Genomic DNA, 25,905 nt, shown 5'->3' with positions numbered 1-25,905 from the left:
GGGGAACAAACCAATCTCTCCTGACAACTCTGGTAAGAAGGTCCCAAGGAAGACTCTGATTGGTCAGATCTGAGTTAGGGGGTCCCATCCCTAAACCAATCCTATAGCTAAAGGGATGGTGTCTTCTGAATTGTCAGCCTTGGGTCACGTTCTGGCTCCTGTGCCAGGAATTAGGGAGAAGAGGGCAGAGTGAGCCTCCCCTGAACCACTCCCAGTGGATTTGCCTTAGGAAAGAATTCTGTTACCAAAAGAAATGGGAGGAGGAAATGGAGAGGGTACACACAAAAAGACAAATATACCTTACAAGGTCATTTTAAAAGCCAGAAATTCCAGGGACCTCTGAAGACTACTTTGTAGTCCTGGTTTGTCTCAGCCTTGCAGCTGGGCTGTGGAGACTCTGCCTCAGATCATTGCTGAGGCTGGGTCCTTCATATTCTTACCTCAGCCCCTCTCAGTCTCCCTAGGAGCCCTGCTCTCTACTGGCCCATGGGGTCTGCTGACTCATCCTGGTACTTGACCTCTATTTGATTTGCTAGTGACCACCAAGTTATCATCTAAATCAAGCTCCCTAAGAGAGGCTGGGCCTCCTCCAGCTGAATAGAAGTGAGGCCACCACAGAGGTGGTGGAGGCATCAGAAGCCAGGGAAGAGCAAATCCAACACAGCCCAGCCCCGGGGCCCCCTGGGAACAGAACTATGAGGAGAATCACCACATGCTCAACCTACCCTTGGTTCTGGGTGATGTGATTGAGTTTGGGGAGCCATGGGGTCAAACAAGACCCACTTCAGGAGGAGACCCCTGTAGGAGGAAAAGACTCCCACCACGTGACACAGAAAACCAAGAGAGTAGTCGTTGGAAGGTCTGGAAGTAAAATAGGAGCAGCAGGAAGGAGGGAATTCTCCAGAACCTGGTGAGAGAGGAGGGAGGAGCAGAGGCCAGGGCACGGAAAGGGCTGGAATCTGACTCGCAGTGCCAAGAGAAACCTCCGAAGAGTCCGAAACGGGAGTGGAACCGACTCACTTGTGTGTCTAAAGACCACTGAGCTGAGTTGGATTGTGTTGGGACAAGAATGAGGTGTAGGGACCAGCGAGAGGCTGCTGAGGTCAGCCAGATGAGAGAAAATGGCGATGGGTGGAATGGGATGTTAGAGTTGGGCAGACGTGGGCCAAGGCGGGATGTGCTCTGGAGATAGGACTGGTGGATTTGCTGGGGGTAAAGGAAGACTTAGGATTCTGGTGGATGATGATGACGATGCCCTCTCCCCCATGTGCAGGACCCAGGAGAGGCGTTGCAGCATTGCCAGGGACATCAAGCCAGAAATGCCCCAACTCCTACCATCGAGCTGCATCCTTTTATTAATGTTGAACATCAAAACATGGAAAAAAACTGAAAATAATATCAAACAACGCCTTAAAAATGCATTGTGCTTTTTTTTTTTTTTCTTTCAGTACTGGGGATTGAACTGAGGGTTGCTGTACCCTGACCTTCATCCCCAGGGCTTTTAATTTTTTGCTTTGAGATAGGGTCTCACTAAGTTGCTAAGGCTGGCCTTGAACCTGGATTCTCCTGCCTCAGCATTCTGAGTAGCTGGGATTACAGGCACGCACCCCTGTGCCTGGCAAGTGAGGGCCTTTCAAGTGAATGACTTTTAGGAAAAGCTGCCTGGGGGACTTTTCCTATTTTGCTATTCGGTGGCAGAGGCTTCTGGGTGGACAGGTTTCTGGGGATGGTAGCAACCCTGCCTCCCACCTAGGGATGGACCCTTTCAGCCTTCCTAGGCCATTAGCACAGCCTGAGAAGAGGATTATGAACCACATGGATGTCATCTGGCCAGAGAATATAGTGCCTGAAAGGGGAGTCTAAGGGGTGCTGGAGGAGGGCCAGAGTGTAGACAGCCTTGAGCTCCACCCTGGTATCGGGAGAGCATGGAGAGACATCTCCCTGCACCTCCACATCTCTCTATGAAAATGTTCAAACATAAAAAAAAAAAAAACATTAAGGGTTTTATACCTATTGTTTCATATTAGAGGAATCATTCTGTGTCAGATGTAATAATACCTGCTGAGCACTGTGAGTGCTTAGCATGTGCCAGGTTCTGTTTTTAACATGAGATGTGGGTTAGCCTATTTGACCTTTGCAGATAATCCTATAAGACTGATTCTTGAAGTGAGCAATCATGACTTGAACACCAGAACTATGTTCAGAGGAATCCCACCTTCCGAGCTCTGTCTCTAATAGAGGTTGCAACTGAATTTCCCAGCCTCCTTTGCAGCTAGGATGTAGCATGAGACCCAAGCTTTTCCAGTCTACGTACCATGCAGCACTTAGGTATGTAGGGAACAACATGGAGTGGTAGGTATGAGCAGAATTCAAATTTAAGAACATAAAGTATTGCCTTTTGACCTGGGATCCTCTTTCCAGCACCCCAGGCTTTAGAGGTCCTGCTCTGTTCCTCTTCCAACAGTGAGCTTCCCTGTGGATTATGGGGCATGTGAAGCTGTATTAATTTCTATGTTACTGAACAATAGAATCTAAAGCAGCCCCATAGGTGGAAATCAAGATGTCAGGGCCCTAAGTTCTTGCCTGGAGATGGAGGAAAAAGCCACATCAGAGCTCCTTGGCTGCTGGCAGAATTCAGTTCCTTGAGGCTGTAGGACTGAGAGCCCTGTTTTCTTGCTGGCTATCAGATCCTGAATCCATCTTTGTTCCTCACCATGTGGCCCTCCTGGTCCTCAAGCCTCGACAGTGGGAATAATCGTTCTTGGGCTTCACGTGCTTTCCTGGAACCACGTGAAGAAAACTGTCTGCTTTTAAAGAACTCATGTGATTGTGTTGGGCCCAGAAAGATGATCCTCCTGTTCCAAGGTCAGCTGTACCGTGTAACATAACCTAGTCATGGAGGAGAATGTCCATCATAGCCCAAGGTTCTGGGGGTCATGCAGGGTATACACACAAGATGCTGGACATCCTGGGGTCATTGTAGAATTCTGTCATCACAGGGGCAGAATGTGCCCACCCACCCCACTATAGTCCTGGTACCCAAGACACCAGAATTTTCTTCTTAAGTGACCCTGAGCCTCTTTCCAGATTTGGCCTCCTGAAAGCACACCACAGTGCCCATGAGCCTGCTTGTAGGCCCAGGGGTAGCCAGTGGGCAATTCTTGTAGGTGGAAGGCATGGAGGGAGTATGGGCGTGTGATCTGAGTCATACACATAGTGTGCAGCAGGAGCCAGAAGTGAGATGAGAAGGTGTGAGCTGTGGACCAGGAGCCTCTTTAACCAGCACTTCCATGTTCTAACACAGAATTCTAAGGAGCCTAAGAACTCTAAATTTGAATCTGGCCTTCCATGTTGTAAGGAAGGTATATTTGTCAGGATAAATGAGCAAAATCATTTTATTTTAAAGTTTGTTATGGCTTTCAAATGTTTAAACATCATTCCGAGGTGCCTCTGGGGCCTGTACATGCGTATGGACCTCTGCTTGTTCTCTTGCCCAGGTATAAGTTTCTTAAGGTTGCTGTAACAAGTAAGTACCAACTTGGTTTCTTAAAACAACAGAAATGTATTCTTCCACAGTTCAGGATGCCAATATTACTGGGCTGAAATCAAAATGTCAGCAGGGCCATAATCCCTCTACAAGTTCTCAGGGAAAATCTGCTCCTGGCCTCTTTAAGCTTCTGCTGGATGCAGGTGTCCCTTGGCTTGTGGCCACATCATTCTAGTCCTCAAGACCAGTGTCTTCCATTCTCTCTCTGCTCTTTCTTCCACAGGACCTACTGTGTACATCAAATATCTCTGTGTGTCCCTTTCATGAAGACACATGTGATGGCATTTAGGGTTCACCTGGATAATCCAGGATAAGCTCAACCGTTAATCATATCTACAAAGACTCTTTTCCCTAATAAGATTCCAGGGGTTAGGACTTGATATCTTTGTGGCCATATATGTGGCATACTATAGGAGGTGACCTTGATGGCATCCTCATGCAAGGAGTGGCAGTGGCTGCGATCTGGCACCCATTCCCAAACACTATTGGCATGAGCTGCTCCCTGTTTGTGAGTTCCCACATAAGGGTGGAGCTGTGGCTGCCAGAAATCTTTTTCTAGAACAGCGCCTGCTCCCTGGGTATTGTTCCAGGCTGTGTGGTGTCTGCGCAAAACTGATTCAGCCCTCAGAGATTATGTGAACTGCCTAACATCCTTTAAACTAACTGTTTTTGTCCTTATTTTTTCACAACTTTATTGAGGTATAATTTACATATTATGAGATCACTCAAAATTTTAAGTATGCACTTTAGTGACTTTATGTAACTTTATCAGGTTGTGTGACCATGGCCACAGTTCAGTTTCAACACATTTTGTCACCCCATGAGGATCCCTCATGCCCATTGCCAGCCACTCCCTGCTCCTGCCCCCAGGATTTGCCCATCCCAAGGCAATCGCTGATTTATTCTCTGCCTCTATGGATTTGCCTTTTTTAGATCGTTTTCTTCCTAAACTCAGCAAAATGGATTCAATTATATAGAACTAGAAACCCTGCCAATAGAATTCTCTTTATTATTTTAGAAGGAACAGTGACTCTGATGGTTTAGATACCTTGCCTAAGGTCACCTGGCTAATCAGAGGTAGAGCCGGGACTGGACCTGAGCACCTCACCTAGGTCCCTGCTCTCACTAGAGCAGTGTGGAGAGGGAATGGGACAGGGCAAAACTATAGAGAGGGACACCGTGTAGGGGACTCCTGGGTCACCCAGGTGGGAGTGGGTGGGTGCCTGGGCTGAGGAGGTGACAGTGGTAGAGGAGAAAGGTAGCTAGAGTAGAGAACTTTTAGGAAGATTAGAACAGTATTTGTAATTGAGTAGATGAGGGGGAAGAGGGACATGAGGGTCCAGCAGTGTGCCATGTTCCTGCTTGGTGGTGGAATAATTTCCCAGAATAGGAAATGCAGGGGAAGAAGCCAGTTTGGGGTAGAAGATGAGCTGAGAAACCAAAGGCACCCAGTCCAAGGTGCCTCTGGGACCTGTACAGGCTTATTTTGATGGTATTAGACGCGTGAGTCCAGAGCTGTAGATACAGGTCTCTCTATGGCCAGCATGCAGATGGTACGTAGAACCCCAAGAGGAAGCTGCAGTTGGCCAGCAAGAGAAACAAGGAGCCCTAGAACAGACCTCGAGCAGCACTAACCTTCAGGGGTAGGGAGCACAGAAGTCCCCAGAGGATTTTGAGAATGGAAACCACAGAGATCAAAGAAGTCAAGGGACTGTGGATTCTTGGAAGTTAAGGGAAGAAGAGGGAAGTGGTACCTGGTCACTGGTGTCCACTGCCACTTAGAGTTGTGCAACCATCTCAGGAAGATCAGGCCCACGGCGTGTCTGCTGGATTTAGTGGAAATCACTTGGCAAGGGAGGCCCTGGAGAAGTGGTGGATGTGGGAGCCAGACTAAAGTGGGTGGAGGAGTGAATGGAGATGCGGAAAAGGATGTGGTGACTCACTCTTTCAAAAGACTCGGCTACAGGGGAGCAGAGAGGCATGGAGCAGTGTATAAGAGTGCGGGACTGAGCGAGGGTTTATTTTTAAGATGAGATGTGGTATTTAAATGAAGATGGTGAAGAAACAGGAGAGGAGGGGAGTTGATGGAACAAGTGGAAATCATCCTCATTATCATCGTTATGTTTATTGTCACCAATGAGCAATCACAGGAACGCTTGCTCTGTTCTGAGGCTGCTCTGATTGATAGACCTTTCTTACTTGGAGCCTAGTCCTTTCAGCTCTAAGTCTGACCCCTCTGGTCCCAGCCCTGTCCTGTGTTCCTTCTGCACTCCACATGGCTCTATGCTGCTTGCAACTCTCCTCTCCGCCACACTAATCTCCCTGAGCCCTCAGGCCAGCACCTCCCCACTGTCCAGACCCTTGACTGTTCTGGGGAGACTTAGAAAATTTGAAACAAATCAAAGAATTTTATTTTACCTCTATTTCCCTGGCGAGGGACACTTATGCCATGCCCAAACGACCTTCTGATAGAAGCGCACCAGGCTGTTTGTGGTTCCAATATTTAAGGAAGAATAGCACATCCTATAAATCTGCAAATTGCAAGCAAGCAGGGTTCAAGGGCTGAAAAAAAACAGTGAGCAGAGCAGAGTCAGACGACCACATCCTGGGTTCAAGCCCAGTTGTGGTTGTACATCCTGGGTTCAAGTGCATTTGCAGATATATGAAGCACAGAAAACCAGTTTTTTAAATAATTCTTAAAAACAGCTTATATAACAGTTTCACACGGGAACCATAAAGATGGAGTCATTGGTTACACTTACTATTTTATTAGTCTCTATATTATTAATCTATAACTTATTAATTGTATTGATTAATTCAGACCATAACATTGACCCTCTCGGCCAAGCCCACGTGGCCACCACCGAGTTTGTGAAGACCCTCCTAAAAGGTGGTGTGCTGGGGCTGGGGCTGGGGCTCAGTGGTAGAGCGCTTGCCTAGCACGTGCAAGGCCCTGGGTTCAATCCTCAGCACCACATAAAAATAAATAAAATAAAGGTATTGTGTCCAATTACAAATAAAAAATAAATATTAAAAAAAAAAGGCGGTGTGCTCACTCTTGCTTTGCTGGTGGAAGCATGAAGTGGTTCTCTGTGGTCTGACAAGGGAGTGGAGATGTAAATGTGTGCGGCCTTTGGCCAGATGTTCCTCCTCAGGAGCTAGCGCCCTGGGTGGGAGAAGATGGAGAAGATGCTTATGTGAATGTTCCTGGTGACACGGGTGGAGGGCAGACAGTGAGCGCAGTGGTCAGGCCCTGGGCTGGGCGTGAGTTAAACAGATGTGAAAGCAATTCACGCTCAGGGCTCTCCTTTCACTTTGGGGCTACCTTTGCTCAGGAAGCCCAGGCTCTCTCAGCTAGAGACAGACTTTGCTGAGAGGCACTTCTTACCGGCCCAGCTCTGAGAACTGTCTCGCCATGCTGTCCGGGGGCCAGCTCTGCGGGTATAAGTCCGTGAGAGTCCTTCATATCCACAGTGTGTGGGTTGGGATCCTGAAGAACACCTTCCTGGTGGGCACCTGCATCTACATATGGTGAGTCAGGCTGTGAGCCAGCCAAGGGCCACACAGCCCACCTCCCTTCACCTCCCCCTGCCTGTCACTCAGTGTCCCCCTCTTCAGCAGGAATGGCCTATGGGAGCCCCTGGGATGGCCCTGGCTCTTCTCATGTCAGCTTTCTTTCTCGGCCAGATTCTCCCCAGCTCTCCTCTCCCCACATCCATTTACCCATCCTTCCAGGCCCAATTAAATCCCCTGTCCCTCATGCCCTCTTTGTTCCAGGGACCAGAGGCTTTGCCTGCTGCAGAGAACAAGGAACCACAGCTTCTTAGAGCTGAAAGGACATGGGGATTAGTGAGCCCAAAGTTATCCCCTCACTCAGGGATCAAACCCAAGGCCCAGAGAGGTGACATGGCTTATCTGAGTAACCAAGCAAGGGCAAGAGAATACGGCTGGGGAGGTCATGAGTATATTCCTTCCAAAGGGCAGAATATTGTAAACTCTCTTTTGTTCCCTCTTTTTTCTTTGATAAAGCTCTGGCATGTTTTAATTCCTAAAATTTACACATTCCTCATGATACAAAGACAGGTTTCTGATTATGAGACTGTTAGGTTCTATTAAAGCTGATCTAGAACAAGTTGCACATTCTGGAATGAACACAGAGAGAGATCAGAATTGAGCTCCCCCAGTGGTGGGTCAAACTGACCCAGTATTGTTCTGGGACAATATTGCAATGTCCAACTCAAAACACATCATTACATTATCATGTATGTGTTTTGGGGCTGGGGGAGATGTGTTACTGAACAAGTGTTATCTGTGTCACGTGTGCTAACTAGTCCCAAGTCTGGATCTCTAGGCCCAACATATTTTCCCCCAATATCTTCCTTCCTTTCTTTTTCTTTCATTCTTCTCATTATTAAGTTTTGGTGGTACTAAGGATTGAACCCAGGGCTTTGATCATGTCAGGCGAGCACTCTCCCATTGAGCTACATCCCCAGCCCTTGACAATTTTTCTCTCTAAATGAATGTCATAGAAATTCTGGCACATGTTGTGAATAACGTAGCTCTCATGTGCCACCATGTGATCTAAGAAATAAAACATTACCAACCCAGTTGTGCTCCCTGAAAACCCATCCATCATCCCATTCTTTCCTCTCTCCTTATAAAATCATGCTGAATGTGCTGTTTGCATTCCTTTGTTTGTTTTGATAGTTCTACAGACATGACAATGTCTGTAAAAATATATAGTTTTTAGCTCTTCTTTTTTGAGGTAAAATTCATATAACATAAAATTAACCATGTTAAAGTGAACAAGACCATGGCATTTAGTATATTCACCATGTTTACAACAACCTCCTCTATCTAGTACCCAAATACATTCATTGCCTTAAAAGGAAATATCATATTTATTAAGTGTTACGCTTCATTTCTCACTCCCCTCCCCTCTGGCAAGCACCAGTCTACTCTGTGGATTTACCTTTTCTGAATGTTTCGAGTATAAACTGAATCATAGGAGATGACCTTTGTGTCTGGCTTCTTTCACTTAGGAGACAATGTTCTTGAGGTGGAACATTGTTTATCCACACTTTAGCATGTATCAGTACTACGTTCTTTTTTATGGCTGCAGAGTATTCTATTGTATCTGTAGACCGTATTTTGTCTATCCATTCATCATTTGGGTTATTTCTACCTTGTGGCTATTGTGAATAGCACTGCTATGGACATTCCTGTTTGAGTATTTGTGAGTACACAGCATTGCTTTGGATTTCTTCAGGCTTTTGACCATACTGCAGTTTGCTGTGTTTGCTCGGCATTATTGTGTTACTTCCTCGTTGACCAGGCAGCTCTGGGCAGCTCACTCTTCACTACTGCAGAGCCTCCCATCGTGAATCCAACAATTTATTTATCCACTCGATGTTTGAGAACATTCAGGCTATTTCCAGTTTTCCTCTCACAACGCTGCATGAACATTCTTGTACGTAGCTCCGTGGACCCACGTGTGACAGCTACTCAGGGGCAGATACCTAAGAGTGCCATAGCTGGGCCCTAGAAAATGCCTTTTTCCAAATGTACTTGCTGTTGCCAAGCATGGACTGTCTTTTCAGAAGTCTCCTGGCAGGTCTGGCCCATGGCTGTGCGTTATAGTCTCCTGAGGAACATTTAAGAAAGACACAAGTGTCTAACTAACTGCCCAGACTGTCTAAATCAACCTCCAGGGACAGGGCTGGGGAGCTGGGATTCTGAAAGCTCCTGGGTGACTTCACTGCTCAGCCGGGTTGAGAACAGCTGGGAGCGTGTCGTGGTCTACTGTGCTTTGGCTTCCCAAGGTCAGCTCAAAGAGGGCGACCCTGGACTTAGACTTATGGCCTGAGAATTTCACTCAGGGGCTGGGCAGAGAGGAGGGACAAAATAAATAGATGCTGAATGTGTAAACAAAGCATTTAAAATAAGCTCTTAATTATTCAGGACAACAAGAGACATGGAAAACAGAAAAATGGGGATAGAATCTATCTGTTTCTTGGCAACACTGGGAATCAAACCCAGGACTTAGGCATGCTGGGCAGGGGTTCCACCACTGAAGGACATCCTTAGCCCTTTTTAAAAAAATTATTATTTTGAGACAGGGTCTTGATAAGTTGCCCAGGCTGGCCTTAAACTAGCAATCCTCCTGCTTCAGCCTGGAGTTACAGGTTATAGGTGTGTGCCACGGTACCAGTCAGAACCTACGATTTTTAATTATTAATTCCACTTATTCCCTCCACCCCACCCCCCACCCCCGCAGTAGGATGGTTGGCTCTTGGCAAAATGTAGACTAATGGTGGACCTCAGTTCTGCCATGAGCTGTGTAACCCTGGGCAAGTTCCTTCACCTCTCTGAGCCCATTTACTCACCAACAAAAGAGTGGTGATTGCAGTCACTATCTCTTATTGCTGTGAGAATCAAAACAGTTGATACATTTAGAGAACTTGGCATATCTAAGTGCTTGGTAAAGAGGATCTGCTATTATCAGCATTATTGATAAAGCAGGTAGGTTCCTGAAAGCAGGTCAGGCTGCTGACCTGCCAGACACAGACTTAGATAGGAAGGTGCTGACGTGTTACTGAGCCCAGGACAAAGGTGGTGAAGCAACCTGGAGCTGCACGTTATTACCTGAGAAGCTGTCCTACTAATGCAGATCTATCCTAGGTAACAGTGAAGAAGGGGTGGGGGCCACTGTTTTCTGCAGCAAGGGCCCACCATGCAGCACATGCTACACCAGGGGGTTTGCACACATTATCTCATTTGAGCCTCACAGTGATCCCAGGAGGTAGGTTTAACTATTGTTCCCATTTTGCAGAGAGGGAAAGTGAGTCACCAAGAAGCAGGGCTAGCATTCGAAAGGATGTGGCCTTCAGGGCCTGCATCCCAAATCATGGCCTCAGACCCCCCTGGAGAAAGCCACTGATACCCTTCTGTGTCTGCCACTTAGTTTCGCTTTGGTGAGTGACAAGCTGTACCAGCGGAAAGAGCCTGTCATCAGCTCTGTGCACACCAAGGTGAAAGGGATAGCAGAGGTGACGGCAGAAGTCGTGGAGAACGGGGTGAAGCGCTCAGTGCAGAGCATCTTCGACACTGCGGATTACACCTTCCCTTTGCAGGTGAGCATCGGCATCCCTGGAAACCATCACCAGGGCCTCGCGCCCTTCCCCTGGGACCTACAGCCCCACTCCAGAAAAATGAACGTTGGCCCTGTTTTAAAAGCTCTGTGAAAATCCCTACTGAGAAAACCTAAAAATTGAAAAACTGGGTCAGATCCAGCAGCTCAAAGAAGATAGTTCTTTGCTCTATCAAGTCCTGTAGGGTTTCTCAAAATAGCAGCGTGTCCTGGTGCATTTCAAACACGGTCTGATTCCCTCTCTCTCTGTGTATACTGACACCTGCACGGCTCTTCAGAACCCGGGCCACTAGGCAGCAAGGTCTGCCTGCATTCTCCAGGGCAAAAAAAAATTGCCGCCTGGAGAGTGCCAGCCTTTCTGCATTGTCTCTGTGGCCTTTTGTCACCAAAAGACTTCCAGGAGGCCATTTTTGGAACATTCATATCCTTTAGACACCAAAGAAGGATGTAGGTGAGAAAGAAGAGCAGGCATGGGTCACAGGGCACAGGTACAGGAGTGTCTTGGCCACCAAGCAGAGAGACTGAAAGCAGAGTTCCCAAAAAGGAGAAATTACAGAGGGGTGTGGGGATGCCCAGGGACAGATGGGGGACAGGAGGAACAAAAGGGCATGTTTGCAGCTGCGGGAGCCATCAAGGCCAAGCCACTATCTGCTTGTTTCTTAACAGTGGGTCGTTAAAATCCAGCCATCGGCCAGCTGGCAGGATGCCCTGTTGCCCTTTCATTAAAGTCTTGGAGAACTGAATAGCCTGCTCAGCTGCGCCCCCGCCCCGCCCCCGCCTCCCCAGGTCTCCAGAGTCTCGGTTTAATGGGATTTTATGGTGGCAAGTAAATGAAGAGCCGCTTTTGAGGCTGGATTGGAAATGACTGCTCAATCTGTTTGAATGTTCCCTTGCTCCCCCTCGGCCCAGCAGGACGGCTCCTCCAGCTTTGCTATCAAGCCCCCGGCATAGTCCATGTGCCCACGGACCCTGGTTTCTAGAAGCTTAGAGGGGTGCGCCGGGAGCTCAGCAGCAGGCGGGGTCATTGTGATCGAGCTGTTCTGTTCCCTTCTCTCCTCCTTCTGCTCTGCAGGGGAACTCCTTCTTTGTGATGACAAACTTTCTTAAGACAGAAGGCCAAGAGCAGCGGCTGTGCCCTGAGGTAAGGAGGGGACCTGTGGGGGTGGGTGATAAGAGTTCCTGGAGGAGACTGGGAGGGAAGACAAAGGGGGATGAGCCAGGATGTATTCAGCCCACCGATGTCTACTGAGCACCTGCCTCCGTGAGGTGGGTGGTGAGGTAGGGCGGTAGGTGGAAGAAGGTTGGAAAAGCACTGTAGGTCTCCCCTTGCCTCCAGCTGCAGTGGCCTGGAGACCTGCTCTTTCCCTTGGTAGCTTCCTGGGCATCTCAGCAACATGATTCTTGGCATTTGCAAATCTGATTTCATGTCACTGGAGCCCACAGCTTCTCCTGCCAAGGTCCACCATGAACTGTCTGCAGGGTGGGTCCCAGGGAACAGTGGCAAGCAGCTCGAGATGGCCCATTTCCCCCTCTTCTTAAGAGTTTCCGTTTCTGTATCAGGCCTCCCCACCCCCACCACCCCACACAATCTTCCCACCTCTGTGCTCTTGACCTTCCCCTACCTCCCTCTGGAAAATGTCCTCTCTCCAACTTCACAGTCAGAGTCTGCTCTGTCCAACGGGATGAAAGGCTAGCTCTCTTAAGTTTGTCTGTACCCATGAATCACCACTAGGCCTTACCTGTTCCTCCCCTCTCTGGGGACACACCTGTGCCTTATACCAGGGACCATTCCCAACACTGAGGGAAGCAGCCATGGTGGCCATATCTCCACAGGCCCTCTGCCCACGGGCAGAAGAACCAGCCTGGCCATGCGGGTCCTGACCCATCCCTCTGGTCACGAGGCCTAGTTTTCTGAGTGTCCGGAAGTTCCAGTGAACATGCTTACTCCTTGTACAGTCTTTGTCACCGTGGTACCCAAACTTGGGACCACACTGACGTACCCTTGGTGTCTATGTCAGTGAGTAGCCCCCTGCAGAGACCTCTGGACATTCGTTTCCCCGTCTCCCCGCGAGCACCCTGCTCTGAGGAATCAGCCAAAGCCAGCCTGGGTCAACTCACCTTCCTCCGCCCTTCCCAGCAGCACCCAGTCTCCAGGCCAATTGGGAGCCCTAGTTCTCCTTTGCCCTTCAGTCTGGTCACCTCTATGTCACACTCTAACCCCATGTTTTCAAAGACACTTTTCATGTCACTGAGACTTGCAAGAAGTTAAGGACAGCTCAGGGGGAACAGCCCGGGCTCGATGCAGACTGTGAACAGTTCACAGCTTGACTTATTGGCCTGGTGACTGCATGGGCGACTTCACTTCTCTGTGCCTTGGTGTGTTCAGAACCTTGCTCTCAAGGTTGCTGAAACAAGTGAGCAGACAGACGCCTGTGACATGACGGTGCATTGTGGCATTCTAAATGGAGCTGTTAGGGTTTAGGGGTTCCTCTGCCGCAGATGGGAAGTCACTCTGAGCAGCTCCAGGGAGGCACTGCTGGCCCAGAGAGCCCCAGAAAAGCTCTCTGGGATTTTAACCAGCTGGTTCGGGTCAGTGTAATGGGACAGTCGCCTCCTCTCTTTGCACGTTGACACCTACTCTATCTCTGGTCATCCCAGGGATCGTGGCCAAGCCCTGGGTGTATGGAGTCCTATATGAGTGAATGTTCCAGTTATCTCTTCAAACCACTCTGAACTTGGTGGGCTTCTCAAAGCCTTGTGTGACTCTCACAGTTCCACGGTGGCCTGGGCTCAGCCAGCGGTTCCTCTGCTGGTCTCACTTGGGGTCTGTCGAGGGGCTACACTCACCAGCAGCTGGTGCTGGCCTTCTTTGGAGGCTCTCCTGGCACCAGGGTATGGCTGGGCACCTCTTCCTCTCTGGAGGGTCTGTCCACATGCTCTCTCCAGCAGCATAGTGACTTAACAGCAGCACTGGGTTCCTAAAGCCCAAACGCAGAAGGTTCCAGGCCCTTAGAAGCCTGAGGCTGGAGCTGGCACTGTGTTACTTGTACTGCTTCTGCTGGTTCTGCAGTCAGGTCACCCAGCTTCGGAGGGAGCAGGGGAATACTCCACCTCTCAACCTAGACGGTGACCGAGAATTTGTGGCCATCTTTAATCCACATAATACTCACAAAATAAAACTAACTTTTTTCTTAATTTTACAGTTTATTCTGGAAAATAAAAGTGAATCAATTTATCTTCTTTCCTAAGAATTCCTTGCAGTTCATAATGGAAATGTAACTGTCCGTGAGCCACAGAGGTTGATCATTCATTCATTTATTTCATGTTCATCAGACCTACTAAGTGTCAGGCAAAGATATGACCAGGCTTTGTGGTCCAAGGGCTCTTTGAAGGGGTTCATAGCCTCATGGTGGCGGGGGGTCAAAAGGAGAAGAAGCTGGGGGCCTGGAGGGTAACAGAAGGCAGCCTAGGAAGAAAAGAAAACGTGGCAGAGTTTGAAAAGCACAAGCAAAGCTCACTGAGCGGCACTTTGTGCTGAGGCCTTTCTTTGCATAACTCAATAGTCTTCATGGTGACTACGTAGACAAATCTGTCTCCCCTTACAGATGAGGTAACTGAGGCTTAGGGAGCAAGAAAGGGAGCAGCTGTCACTGAAGCCAGATGTACCTGGGTCTTTGCCTTCAATTTCTGAAGAAGCCACAAACTGCCCAGAGGTCCTTGAGCAGAGGCTGTTCCACATTTGTGTCACATTCTGGCCACTCTCAGATTGGCTGGCGCATCTGTTCCCCAGAGAGTAGAGTCAGATATGCCCAGACCAAGCCATCTTGCTTCTCTTCCTGATTGTGTCCTTCAGCCCTGAGACACAACTGACCTCATTTTCCGTGGCCAGGAGATAGTGCTGGCTGATGACCCCTGTTTCCACATCACCTGCTGCATCTTGGCACCTGTCTGCGTTGCTCAATTCTGAGCCACAGAGCCACCTGGGCCAGGCCACCTGCTCTCCACCTGCAGGGCCATTGTTGAAGGTGGCCCCCTGGCTGCTCTGACATCTGCTATTTACATTCTTATTTGTTTTTATTTTTTATTGACTCGTAATTCACGTACCATAAAGCCCACCACTTTAAAGGAAACAACTTTTTATTCTCTTAGCAACACTGTACAACCATCATCACGGATTCCAGAACATGCTCATTTGCAGCCAGTCTCCACTCCTTCCCCCAGTGCCTGGCAGCCACCAAGCTGCTTCCTGTCCCTATGGATGTGCCTATTCCGACATTTCCTGAAATGGAATTGTATAGTTTGTGACATTTGTGTCTGTCTGGCTTCTTCCAATCAGCATCATTTTCAAGGTTTATGCATGACATAGCATGGGTTGGTGTTTCACTCCTTACGGCTGAGTGACAGTCCACGAAGGAATGTACCACATGTCATTTGTCCATTCACCTCTGACAGTCACTTGGCCTGTTCACGCTCTCTGGCCTTTGTGGGCAGTGCTACCATGAGCACTGTGTGTGGGTTTCTGTGTGGCCAGACACGGATTTCTCCATATCTCAATGACACAGCGCCCCTTCCTTCTCCCTGCAGAATCCCACTCGCAGGACACTCTGTTCCTCTGACCGGGGTTGTACAAAGGGCTGGATGGACCCACAAAGCAAAGGTACCTTCTGGGTTTTCTCCTGGAGTCCAGGGTGGGAGGGGATCTGGCACCTTGGTGACATTCACAGTGCCCCATTCAGGTCCTCAGCCTCTGGCTTTACAGCCTTCTTCCACCACCGCGAAGCCACAGGTGGACCCGTGTCTGTCCTAGGCCTTGGCCTTCTCCAAGGCTGACCAGCTACAGCCTAGGGACTGGGCTCAATTTCCCAGCCAGAGAAGTTCCTCCGAGCCTGGCCTGCCAGGAGGTGATTGGTGAAAAATCACCTGGCCCATCACATCATCTAAGTATTCTGAACTTTCTCCCTGAAATTCCCCAAGGTGGAGCTTAAACTCCCAAGGAACTTGGGGGAAAACCCATACTTGACTGAAGAATCTCATGCTTTAACTTAAAAAGGTATTAGACAATGCAACAAAAAAATACTGCAAAAAATAATTTAAAAAGAAAACTGTCAGTGGTAATAATGCACACCCTCCCCAGAGGCGTGTGCAAGTGGCTTCTGTTCCATAGTGCACCGTATCTGAGTTGGTATCTGGCCACTTGCCGTGGCTTGCCGCTCACTGGATCCTCCCTCTCCTCCCCATGCTCGGGAAGGTGCACCATGTTCATTCCATGGCTCTGCGCATCCCTTGGCAGGCCGTGTGCCCTGTGGGTGGACTCAGATGCCCACCTGGGGAGCCAAGTGCTAGACCACTGTGCCTGGCGAGAGGAGATGCTGCTCGGCTCCCCTCTCGGGCATCTTTCATCGTAAAGAAGCCGAAAGGGCCAACGGAACCCAGATCTCGCTGAGCTGATTCCAGAACACTCCACCCCAAGAAGAAATCGCATCCCCATTTGTGGCTACTCTCCACTCCTTCCCCTCAGTGCCTGGCAGCCACCAAGCTGCTTCCTGTCCCTATGGATGTGCCTGGTCCCTTCTAAAGGGCTTACTGTTCAGTGTCATGCTCATCTGCTTTGTCTTGGGGTGAGGATGGGTCCACAGGAGCGGAGGCTGCTGCTTGGGTGGTGTCCATGATGCCTGCCCTGGAGAATGTCCTCCATTCACATCGGAGGCTCTTCACCTCTCGACCCCACAGGGATCCAGACTGGCAGGTGTATAGTGTACAAAGGGAACCAGAAGACCTGTGAAGTTGCTGCCTGGTGTCCCACCGAGGCGGTGGAGGAGAAGCCCCCCCGGTGAGTTGCACAGATGGGGAGCAGACGAGGTGGCCCTCAGCAGTGGCCAGGTGACACCTTGCCAGGGTACTTGGGCTTTTCTTTCCCAGAGCAGCCCGCAAAGCCCTGGGCCTTTCTGCCTCAGGGTCCCCAGGCCAGGCGCACTCTAGGCACCAACCACTGTCCCTGGGAAGTTGGCGCTGTTGTTGATGTGGAGAATAGTTCCGTACCTGCTGGTGCATTACCACTACCCAGAGCACCCTTCCGGGCCACCTCCAGACTCCTCCTCTAGTGCCACGGCAGCGTTTGTTCTGATACACCAGTGTTCATATTGAGTGAGTAAGGGTAGGAAATGGAATGGGAGGAGGGAGAGAAAGAGAAGGGAGGGGAGGCAAGGAATCTTCTCAAACAGTCACCTGACATACAGATTTGGTGGTTCCCTGTATTGATATTTCTCTTTAACACACAGGTTGGGATATTAAATCTTAGAAACCACAAGGGCTGATGCATTTCAGCAGAGAATAGTTAGAAAGACCTGGATTCAAATCTTGCTTCTAGTACACCTTTGCTGTGTGATCTTGGGCAAGTGACTTAACCTTCCTGAGTGGCAGTCTCCTCATCTGTGAAATGAGAATAATAACTGCCCCTACCTCATGAGGTGTTTGTAAGGATTAAATGAAACAATACTTGTGCATTGTGAAGTGAGCCCCATGCCTGGCTTCCACATGCTCACACGCACACGTAAGATCTACCCGGGAAGTGTGCTAGTTTCAGACCAGCACTGTCCAGTAGAACTTCTGCAATGATGGGAAGGCAGTAGCCATGCTGCCCGATGTGGTAGCCACCACTTGAAGTGTGGCTATGATAGGTAAGCAACTGGATTTTAATTAAATTTAAATTTAAATAGCACACATGCCTAGCAGCTACCCAGACCAAAGTGGCTCAGGGCCACTCTCCTAGCATGTGTGGGGCAAGGGAAAAACTGCCTAAGGGGATGTGTAGAAGGCTCAGGCCAAGGTCCCCAATGCCGAGGCAGGGACGCCCTGTCTGGCCCACAGTTGTTAAACTGGGTTCATTTCTAGGTCAGGGAAGTTTCTTGGTCACAGAAGAAACTGCCCAGCTGTGGGTGGGACATCTTCCCACACCCAAGTGACTCTTAGTTCAAGACAAGGGGCCCCTTTGCTTAGCGCTGGCTTTCAATTCTGACTCTGCCACCAACTCATTCATCAGCTAAATACCGCATGCATCTCCAGCTGCCTGGCCCTAGGCTGATCTGACAGCTCTCCAGTTTCCGGTGTGCTACATGAATTAGCCAAGATGGTTCATCTTGCCATTCACCATTACCATGTAGTAGGCACTAGATATTTCACATGTGATGATGACTGCTAAGTTTTATGTGAAACACAAGAAGTTCAGGTATGGAGCAGGTCCCAGGGCTCTTTCAGTCTAATAGAAGAGATAAGACACATGCACAGAGATCTGTAATTCAAGATAGAATGTTGTAAATGTCACATGAAAGCAATGAAGAGCTTTGATCCTTAAAGTTTTGGGTCCTGTAGTCCTCTGATTGTCAAGAGTGCTACTCAGGAAGTGTGAGGTTTAGAATGTTCTACAGGTAAGAGTCTAGCACACAGCAGGCATTTGTTGTAAATAAGATTTTTTTCTTTTTTTGGTTTTGTTTTGCGGTACTGGGAATTGAACCCAGGGGTGCTCTGCCACTGAACTATGCCCCTGGTCCCATTTTAAATTTTGAGACAGGGACTCACTAAGTTTCTGAGGCTAGTCTCAAACTTGCAATCTTCCTGCCTCAGCCTCCCAAATTGCTGGGATTCCAGTTGTGCACCACCATGCCTGAGAATTTTTTTTTTTCAATATAAATGACAGAAATCCAAATTAACTGACTTCAGAAAGAAAAAAAAAGGAGTGTTACTTTTTGGCTTTTTTAAAAAATATTTTTTATTTGTAGTTGGACACAATACCTCTATTTTATTTGTTTATTTTTATGTGATGCTGAGGATAGAACCCAGCGTCTTGCACTGCTAGGGGAGCACTCTACCACTGTGCCCCAACCCCAGCCCCTGGCTTGTGTTTTTGATTCCAGTAAATCAAAAACATCCAGAGGTCCTGGCTTCAGGCAAAGCTTGGTCCAGGCTTCAAATGATGTCAATGAGATTCTCTTTCCTGCTTCCTTCCTCTCCCACCCCTCTCTTAGTTATTCTTTCTTTAATTCTGACTTTCCTTGCATTGTGGTCCAGGGAATTCCAAGTTGACACTATCCTTATTACTAACAGTCCAGCAAAAAAAGAGTTTCTTTTTTCCAGTTGTTCCCAGAAATGGTTCTCGTTGGCTTAAATCATGTGACCATCTCTGAACCAACCCAAAGGCCAAGGGGAACGGACCACACTGTTTAGCCAGCCCTGGGTCACATGCCCATGCAGAACCCTAGGAATAGACAGGAAGTAATCATCCCCACAGAACCCTTCTGGATGGCAGTGGAGAGCTGGCTTCTCCAAAGAGAGAAAACTGAGCTTGTACCATCCAAAGGGGAGTAGATGCTGGACAGGCAAAAAGATGAGGTTTGCACACAGAGCTCCCACACACACAACCAACACTGGGTCCTGGGGTAAAAGGCAGGCCATTCTTGGTGCCCTGCCTTTGCCCCTTCCTGTGCTACTCAGACACAGCTGGCAGCAGGGTGCCAGCTGAGCCTTTCTATTCACAGCTAGTGTTCTCCATCTTTCATAAACTGTCAAGTGCAAAAGGGCAGAAATGTTGACAGCTGCTCATCACTGTATCCCACTGCCCAGTTCCAAGCCCAATACCAAAAGCGTTTGCTGAATGAAGGGATGAAAGGATGGTGGGTGGCTTCCTGTCATCTGGAATTTGGTTTCCTCTAACTCACAGAATTGTACACTACTCAGCCTCTAAGAAATGACTAATGCAGTCAGCTGTCTGTCTGTGTGGCCCTGGTCTAAAGGCTTTCAGTTTCTCTAAGAATTTCTTCCTTCTTGAGACCCCATAGCAACTGTGTCCCTTCTGTCACTCTGATATAATTGTATATTTAGTTACGTGCAGTGGTATTTTGGTAAATGTTTAACATCTATCACTCTAAGGAGAAAAAAAAGGCTGATATGTATTTGCTGATTATCATGCTATAAATACTCCTACCATAGCTGGTTTCCAACTACCAAAGGGATGTCACAAACTTGAATTTGGGATGGGCTGAGCATAATTAGCCTTCATAGAGAATTTTGGAAGGTTTTCTCTATTAGATTGCTGCATCCATTTTTCTTATCTCATCCCCAAGGCTAAAGCAGAAAACCAGAAGTCTCTGGTCTCACTGACTCACTGGTGCCCCCTGTCTCTGTGGTCACTGATCCTTATTTCTCTCTCCCAGGCCTGCACTTCTGAGCAGCGCTGAAAACTTCACTGTGCTCATCAAGAACAATATTGACTTCCCTGGCCACAACTATACCACGTAAGTGCCCAGAATGTCTGGTATAGCAGTTACCTACCTACAGCTGTGTAAAAAAGAAACATTCTAGGGCTAGAGTTGTACCTCAGTGATGGAGTGCTTGCCTAGCATGTGTGAAGCACTGGGTTCGATCCTCAGCACGATCCTTTATTCATAAATAAAATAAAGGTATTGTGTCCATCTACAACTAAAAATATTTTAAAAAGAAACCTTCTAAAATGACAAATACTTATTGTCTCTCATTCTGTGGATCAGGAATCTGAAAATGTATTTGCTGGGTGGATCTGGTTCAGGTCCTGGTCTCCTTGGTTAAATTCAGTCTGTCACAAGGCTGCAGTCATCTCTAGGCTCCACTGGGGCTGAAGATTCCCTTCTAGGCTCACTGATATGGTTATTGACAGCAGGCCTCTGTTCCTTACCAAGAGGATCTGACCCTAGGATCACATGTGTTTCCTTAGGACATGGTGGCTAGCAAGCAATTCAGGAAAGTAGTGGCTAGGCATGGTGGTGCACACCTGTAATCCTAGCAGCTCTGGAGGCTGAGTCAGGAGAATCTCAAGTTCAAAGCCAGCCTCAGCCATGGCAAAGCACTAAGTGAGACCCTGTCTCTAAATAAAATCAAATAGGGCTGGGATGTGGCTCGGTGGTCAAGTGCCCCTGAGTTCAATCCCTGGTACCAAAAAAAAAAGAGAGAGAGAGAGAGAGAGAGAGAGAGTGTGACCAAGTGAAAAAGCAAGTAACTAAGATGGAAGCCACAGTCTTCGGAAGTGGCTTCTGCCATATGCTATTGGTCAGAAAGCCCAAACTTGATACAGTGTGTGGGGCACTTCACAGGGTTCCCAGGAGCAGGGGTCATGAAACCCTCTGTGGAGCCTGGCAGCCACACTGGCTCATTCCAATGAGATGGATCGGTTTCCTAGAAATGTCTGTTTGCTTTCAATTTTGCACAGGAGAAACATCTTGCCAGGGTTGAACATCAGTTGTACCTTTCACAAGACTCAAAATCCACAATGTCCCATTTTCCGGCTAGGAGACATCTTCCAGGAAACAGGAGATAATTTTTCGGAGGTGGCAATCCAGGTGGGTGGACTTGTCTTTATTCAGTGGAGATGGGTGTCAGAGGATGAAAGATGTCAAGAGATGGGCTTGGGGTTGTGGCTCAGTGCCGGCTGCTCACCTTGTGCGGGCTGGGTTTGATCCTCAGCACCACATAGAGAATACATGGTTAAAATGGAGTTATCGTGTCCATCTACAACTTAAAAAAAAAATGTTAACGGGAAAAAAAAAGATATCAAGAGTTCAGACCCCTGGGCCTAAAAAATATGGCTCAGTTTATTGTGTATTTGCCAGGGGCTGCATCTACATCACTTCAGTCATCTAACACTCAATGCTGGGAGGGAGCTGCTTGGTGTTAGCTTCCTGTAGCTGCTGTAACAAATGACCACAAATTGGATGGCTTAAAACAACACACACTTTCTTCTCTTTCTGGAGGGAAGTCCAAAATTATTTTTACTGATATGAAGTGGAGGTGTCTGCAGGGCCATGCTCCCCCTGGAGGCTCTGGGGAGAAGCACGTCCTCGCCTTTCCCTCTTCTAGGGCTTCCTGCCTTGTGTTTCTTGGTTCTTACTCCCTGCCCCCATCTTCAGAGCCAGCAGTGAGGCACCTTGCTTCAGAGGTCATGCTGGCTCCTTATTCCCTCTCCTTTCACAAAACACTAATCTTCATGAGAGGGAGCATGTATAAAATGAGGCCCCAGGGGTCCAGGATTATCTCCCTAGCTCAAGACCTTAATTTGCTCACACTGCCAGAAGTTTCCTCTAGGGATCATGGAGAGAGAATGCAAAAGAGATATTTGGTTAAGTGCCCTGAATTCCAGTTTGACAAGTTCGTTTTGCTTTGTTTGGTGGGGGAGGTTTACTGGGGATTTAACCCAGGGCACTTTACCACGGAGCTACATTCCTTTTTAATTTTTTTTTTTTAAATTTTAAGACAGTGTCTTGCTAAGTTTCTGAGGGTCTCACCAAATTGCTGAGGGCTGGCCTCAAACATAAAATTTTCCTATCTCAGGCTCCCAAGTGGCTGGGATTACAGGCTTGTGCCACTGTTCCCAGATTCAACTTTATTTTTAATAGGGGCTGGGGGTCATTAAAGGTGTTTGAGTGCAGGAAAGGTTTGTTTAAAGTTGTATTTTAGGACTAAGTCTAAGGGTGGCGTGTCCTGGATAAGAGGAAGAACAGGGAGAGACGCCTTTGGGACTGCCCCGGTATTCTAGCTCACCTTCATGGCTCAGAAACCTTAATCTGCATTTTCCCTTTAAAGAAAAAACCTTTCCTGCAGCGCTGATCCCTGAGCAGGGAGATGTCTGGTGATTGCGTAACCTACTTCCAGCCAACTTAGAGACTGCCTCTTGTTGACTCCCCCAGGGAGGGATCATGGGCATTGAGATCTACTGGGACTGCAACCTGGACAGCTGGTCCCATCGCTGCCGACCCAAATACAGTTTCCGTCGCCTTGATGACAAGACCACCAATGAGTCCCTGTACCCTGGCTACAACTTCAGGTAACAGGGCTTCAGGTCAGACTCTCAGCAGCTGGCCCCAGGGAGCTTCCTGGTGGGGCTGAGCTGCATCCTAGTAGTCAGTCCAGTAGAGCTGGGTGTGAAGTACATTCTTTGTAAATCAAACGCAAAGTTGAGAAACAGAAAAAGGGTGAGTTTTCCTTGGTCTGTACCAATTCTTCTGTGAGGCTCATAAGACATCATAGCACACATATACTTTGGTATTCTGTGAGATTTTGTTATTCTTATAATTATTTTTACACCCAGGACACTTCAGATTCCTTGTGGCCATTACACTGACGATCATCACAACATTCCATGTGGGGTGTACTGACAACATTTCTGCAGTTTAGGAAGGGTCTTGTACAAACCAGGCACTCACCAGCACCTCCCCACCCCTCCCCCGCGGGGGGAAGCCAGGAAAGGTTAAATGATCTGCTCAGTGCCCTCAACTAAGAGCCATACATCTAGGCCAGGTCACCTTATCTCCAAACTAATGCTCCTTCCCTCTCATCTCCTGACTTCCTCACCCATTCCTCCATCACTGAACATTTGGCTATTTTTACTCTTTTTATTTTAAATAACTTTACGTGGACAACTTTGCACAAAAATCTGTATTTGAATTCCAGATTATCTCTTTAGGTAAATTTCTAGAAGCAGATTACTTGGATCAAAGGTTGTGAACATTTTTATCATATACTTTTAGATTTTTGAAAATTTCTATGGCTGTATTTTTAGTTCTAGGATTTTTATTTTATTTTTTTCAAAGTCACCTGCTTCAGTGAGTTCCATTCCTAACTGTGGATTACTGTTTTTGCTCATTCTGTTGTCTAATTCCTCTCACATGGGCCTATCCTCTGAAGGAACTTGGGTGGATTTCTCCCTGTGGATTTTGGGATCTTCGCTGGGGGCTTGTCTTCAGCAGGGATGGCCTCAGGACATTCCTCTGGAGCCATCACTGTCATTTTGTAGTTGTTGCTGCTGGGACTACATGGCAATTATCAACTGTGAGCCAGTTTTTAATTTAATATCTGGGCTTGAGATCTTTTCACTCTACTAAAAGATCAGATTCCTGCTCCCTTACTGTGAGAGCCTTAGCAGCTCCAGTGCCCTTCCCTCTAACTGTGTTCAAATCTAGCTCCTGGGAGTTGGATCAGGTTCAGCGGCTCCTAAGGGTCACATGACTTCAATCCCCACTCACTACCATGTTGAGCAACTGAAAAAGTGTCCTTTTTTGTTTTAAGCACCATAATGATTGGTATTTTAATTTCTCCTGTGCTGCAGATTGAACCCAGGTCCTTGTATGTGCTAGATAAGTTTTCTACCATTGAGCTGCACCCCAGATATTTTATCTTGCACTTTCATGTGTATGGGGAGGGTGATGAGGCTTCTTGTACAGCTGGCTCCTTGGTGTACAACGGGGTTGGGTCCTGATAAACCCATTGTAAGTTGAAAATATCATAGATTGAAAATGCATTGAATATGTACTTAACCAACCAAGGAGCCTACACAGTACACAGTACACAAACGCCGTACACAGTAGACTATAGGTTGTTTCCCCTCATGACAGTGATGGGGACTCAATGCCACGGCCCAGCACTGAGAGTGTCTCACTGGCCCAGAACAAGATCCAAATCCAAAATCCAGTATGGTTTCTACAGAACACATATGGTTTTCACACCATCATAAGTCAAAAATTCATAAGTGTAACCATTGTAAGCTCAGGCCTCCATCTTGATCAGAAGTCCCTTTTGCATGGTGATGGAGGCTGAATCCAGGGCCTCATCCAGGCTAGGTGGGAACACTTTGAAGCCTTGATGTCATGGGCCACATCTAATCCTCATGTGTGGTGTTTTGAAGTTTCTTTGTAGGGCATGGTGTGTGCCTCTGGTTTCTGGACTTCAACCCTATGAACTCACCCATGGTCTGGTTCCTTTGCACTCCCATGCCCTCCTGCCACCATGGTGTGACTTGTGCCTGTTTGGATCCTCTGCACAGCTCCTGATGCCCCTGCTCCTGACTCTTGCCTGGTAGTGAGCCAATGCCATCCTAACTTAGTTTCCATCTTACCTCCTGTCTGGATCATCTTTTCAGCCTGGTCCCTACAACTCTGTTAGTAACTTGGCCCTAACATGGTCTCCATGACCTATCACTGCCTGTGAGGTGAGACCCTGTTTCAAGAAAAAAAAAAAAAAGGAACAAACTACTGGTACATGCTACAATATGGATGAATCAGTCCCAACGACATTGAGTGAAAGAAACTAGACTAAATAAGCACATACTTTGTGTCATTTAGATGAAGCTGAAGAAAAGGTAAACTCCATCAATGACGATAGAAGATAGAATAGCAGTTGCTGTGCTGGGGGGCTGCAAGCTGTAGGACTTGGCTTGAAAGGAATATAAGAGAGTTTTATGGGACAAGGGAATGTTCTGGGATAATGGAATTTTGATAGGGATACAGATTATAGGGGACACTTGTTTGTCAAGATTTTTTTTTTTTTGGCAGTACTGGGATTGAACTCATTTGTCAAAACTCATTAAACAGAACCCTTAGGGCTTATGCATTTTCCTGTATGTAAATTAGGTCTCGATAGAACAGGTGGACTAATCCAACTAGACCATTTCTGATGATAAATGCCATCAAGAAAATCAACCAGGACAGTGTGATGGGGCACAGTGACCAGGGAAGACCCCTCCAAGCAGGGTGGGTAGGACCCTATGGCATCTTTCCCTTTCTTGAGGACTGTGCTTTCCTAGTTACAAAGACAAACTGTACAGATGAGAACTCAGGTTCTGGGAAGCAACTTGGAAAACATGTTAACATTCAAGAATCAGCTCTCAAAAAGTGTGGCTCAGGCTCAGCATCCCATGGAACTCAGAAATGCACGTTCTTAGGCCCACCCTGATCTATAGAAACAGTCTAGGGGTGGTGCCCAGTGACCTGCATCTTCATGTCTCCATAGGAATCTGCTGCTCATTTGAGTTTGAGAACCATTGATCTAGACCCTGGGTCCTCAAAGTGTGGTCCTGGAACCAGTGTCATGGGCCTCAGTTGGGAGCTTGTTGCTCTGAAGATCATCACAGGGACCCCCCTCACCCAATCAATGAGTGAAAATTTGCACTTGAAGAAGATCCTTAGGAAATTCGTGTGCATATTAAGGTTTGAGAGCTGCTAATATCATCTGGCATCCCAAATGTACTTTCTTCTTAGATGCTTCACCTGACGACATTCTGGCTCTGGCTCTGGAGCTAGGGTGCAAACTTCTTGAGAAAATGAATAAGATGCCTAGTTTATCTGTACCTGCATATGCAAACATGTGTACACACACGTCCCCTCACTGCCTCTGAACCCCCTCCTGGCATATT

At 47.8% G+C, this 25,905-nt stretch overlaps 1 protein-coding gene across 2 annotated transcripts in view; it reads left to right on the top strand.

Moving 5' to 3' along the window:
* Window positions 1-25,905, top strand: part of P2rx7 (purinergic receptor P2X 7) — a 48,517-nt gene that overhangs the window by 5,051 nt on the left and 17,561 nt on the right. Inside the window, exons 1-8 of one of the 2 annotated variants that reach the window (XM_046446153.2) lie at window positions 6,578-7,078; window positions 10,512-10,680; window positions 11,770-11,838; window positions 15,282-15,354; window positions 16,428-16,527; window positions 19,904-19,984; window positions 20,932-21,061; window positions 22,406-22,542. In XM_046446153.2, coding sequence (XP_046302109.1) covers window positions 6,963-7,078; window positions 10,512-10,680; window positions 11,770-11,838; window positions 15,282-15,354; window positions 16,428-16,527; window positions 19,904-19,984; window positions 20,932-21,061; window positions 22,406-22,542 — 875 coding nt within the window. In that variant the 5' untranslated portion in view covers window positions 6,578-6,962. Of the gene's footprint in view, window positions 1-6,577; window positions 7,079-10,511; window positions 10,681-11,769; window positions 11,839-15,281; window positions 15,355-16,427; window positions 16,528-19,903; window positions 19,985-20,931; window positions 21,062-22,405; window positions 22,543-25,905 lie in introns of those variants that run through there. The other variant, XM_046446152.2, reaches the window with a different exon arrangement.

Source organism: Marmota monax, unplaced genomic scaffold (genome assembly GCF_021218885.2).
Source record: "Marmota monax isolate L192 unplaced genomic scaffold, Marmota_monax_Labrador192_F-V1.1 WCK01_AAM20220418_F8-fsc00092, whole genome shotgun sequence".
Taxonomy (NCBI): domain Eukaryota; kingdom Metazoa; phylum Chordata; class Mammalia; order Rodentia; family Sciuridae; genus Marmota; species Marmota monax.
This window is presented reverse-complemented; position numbering and strand designations above follow the sequence as displayed.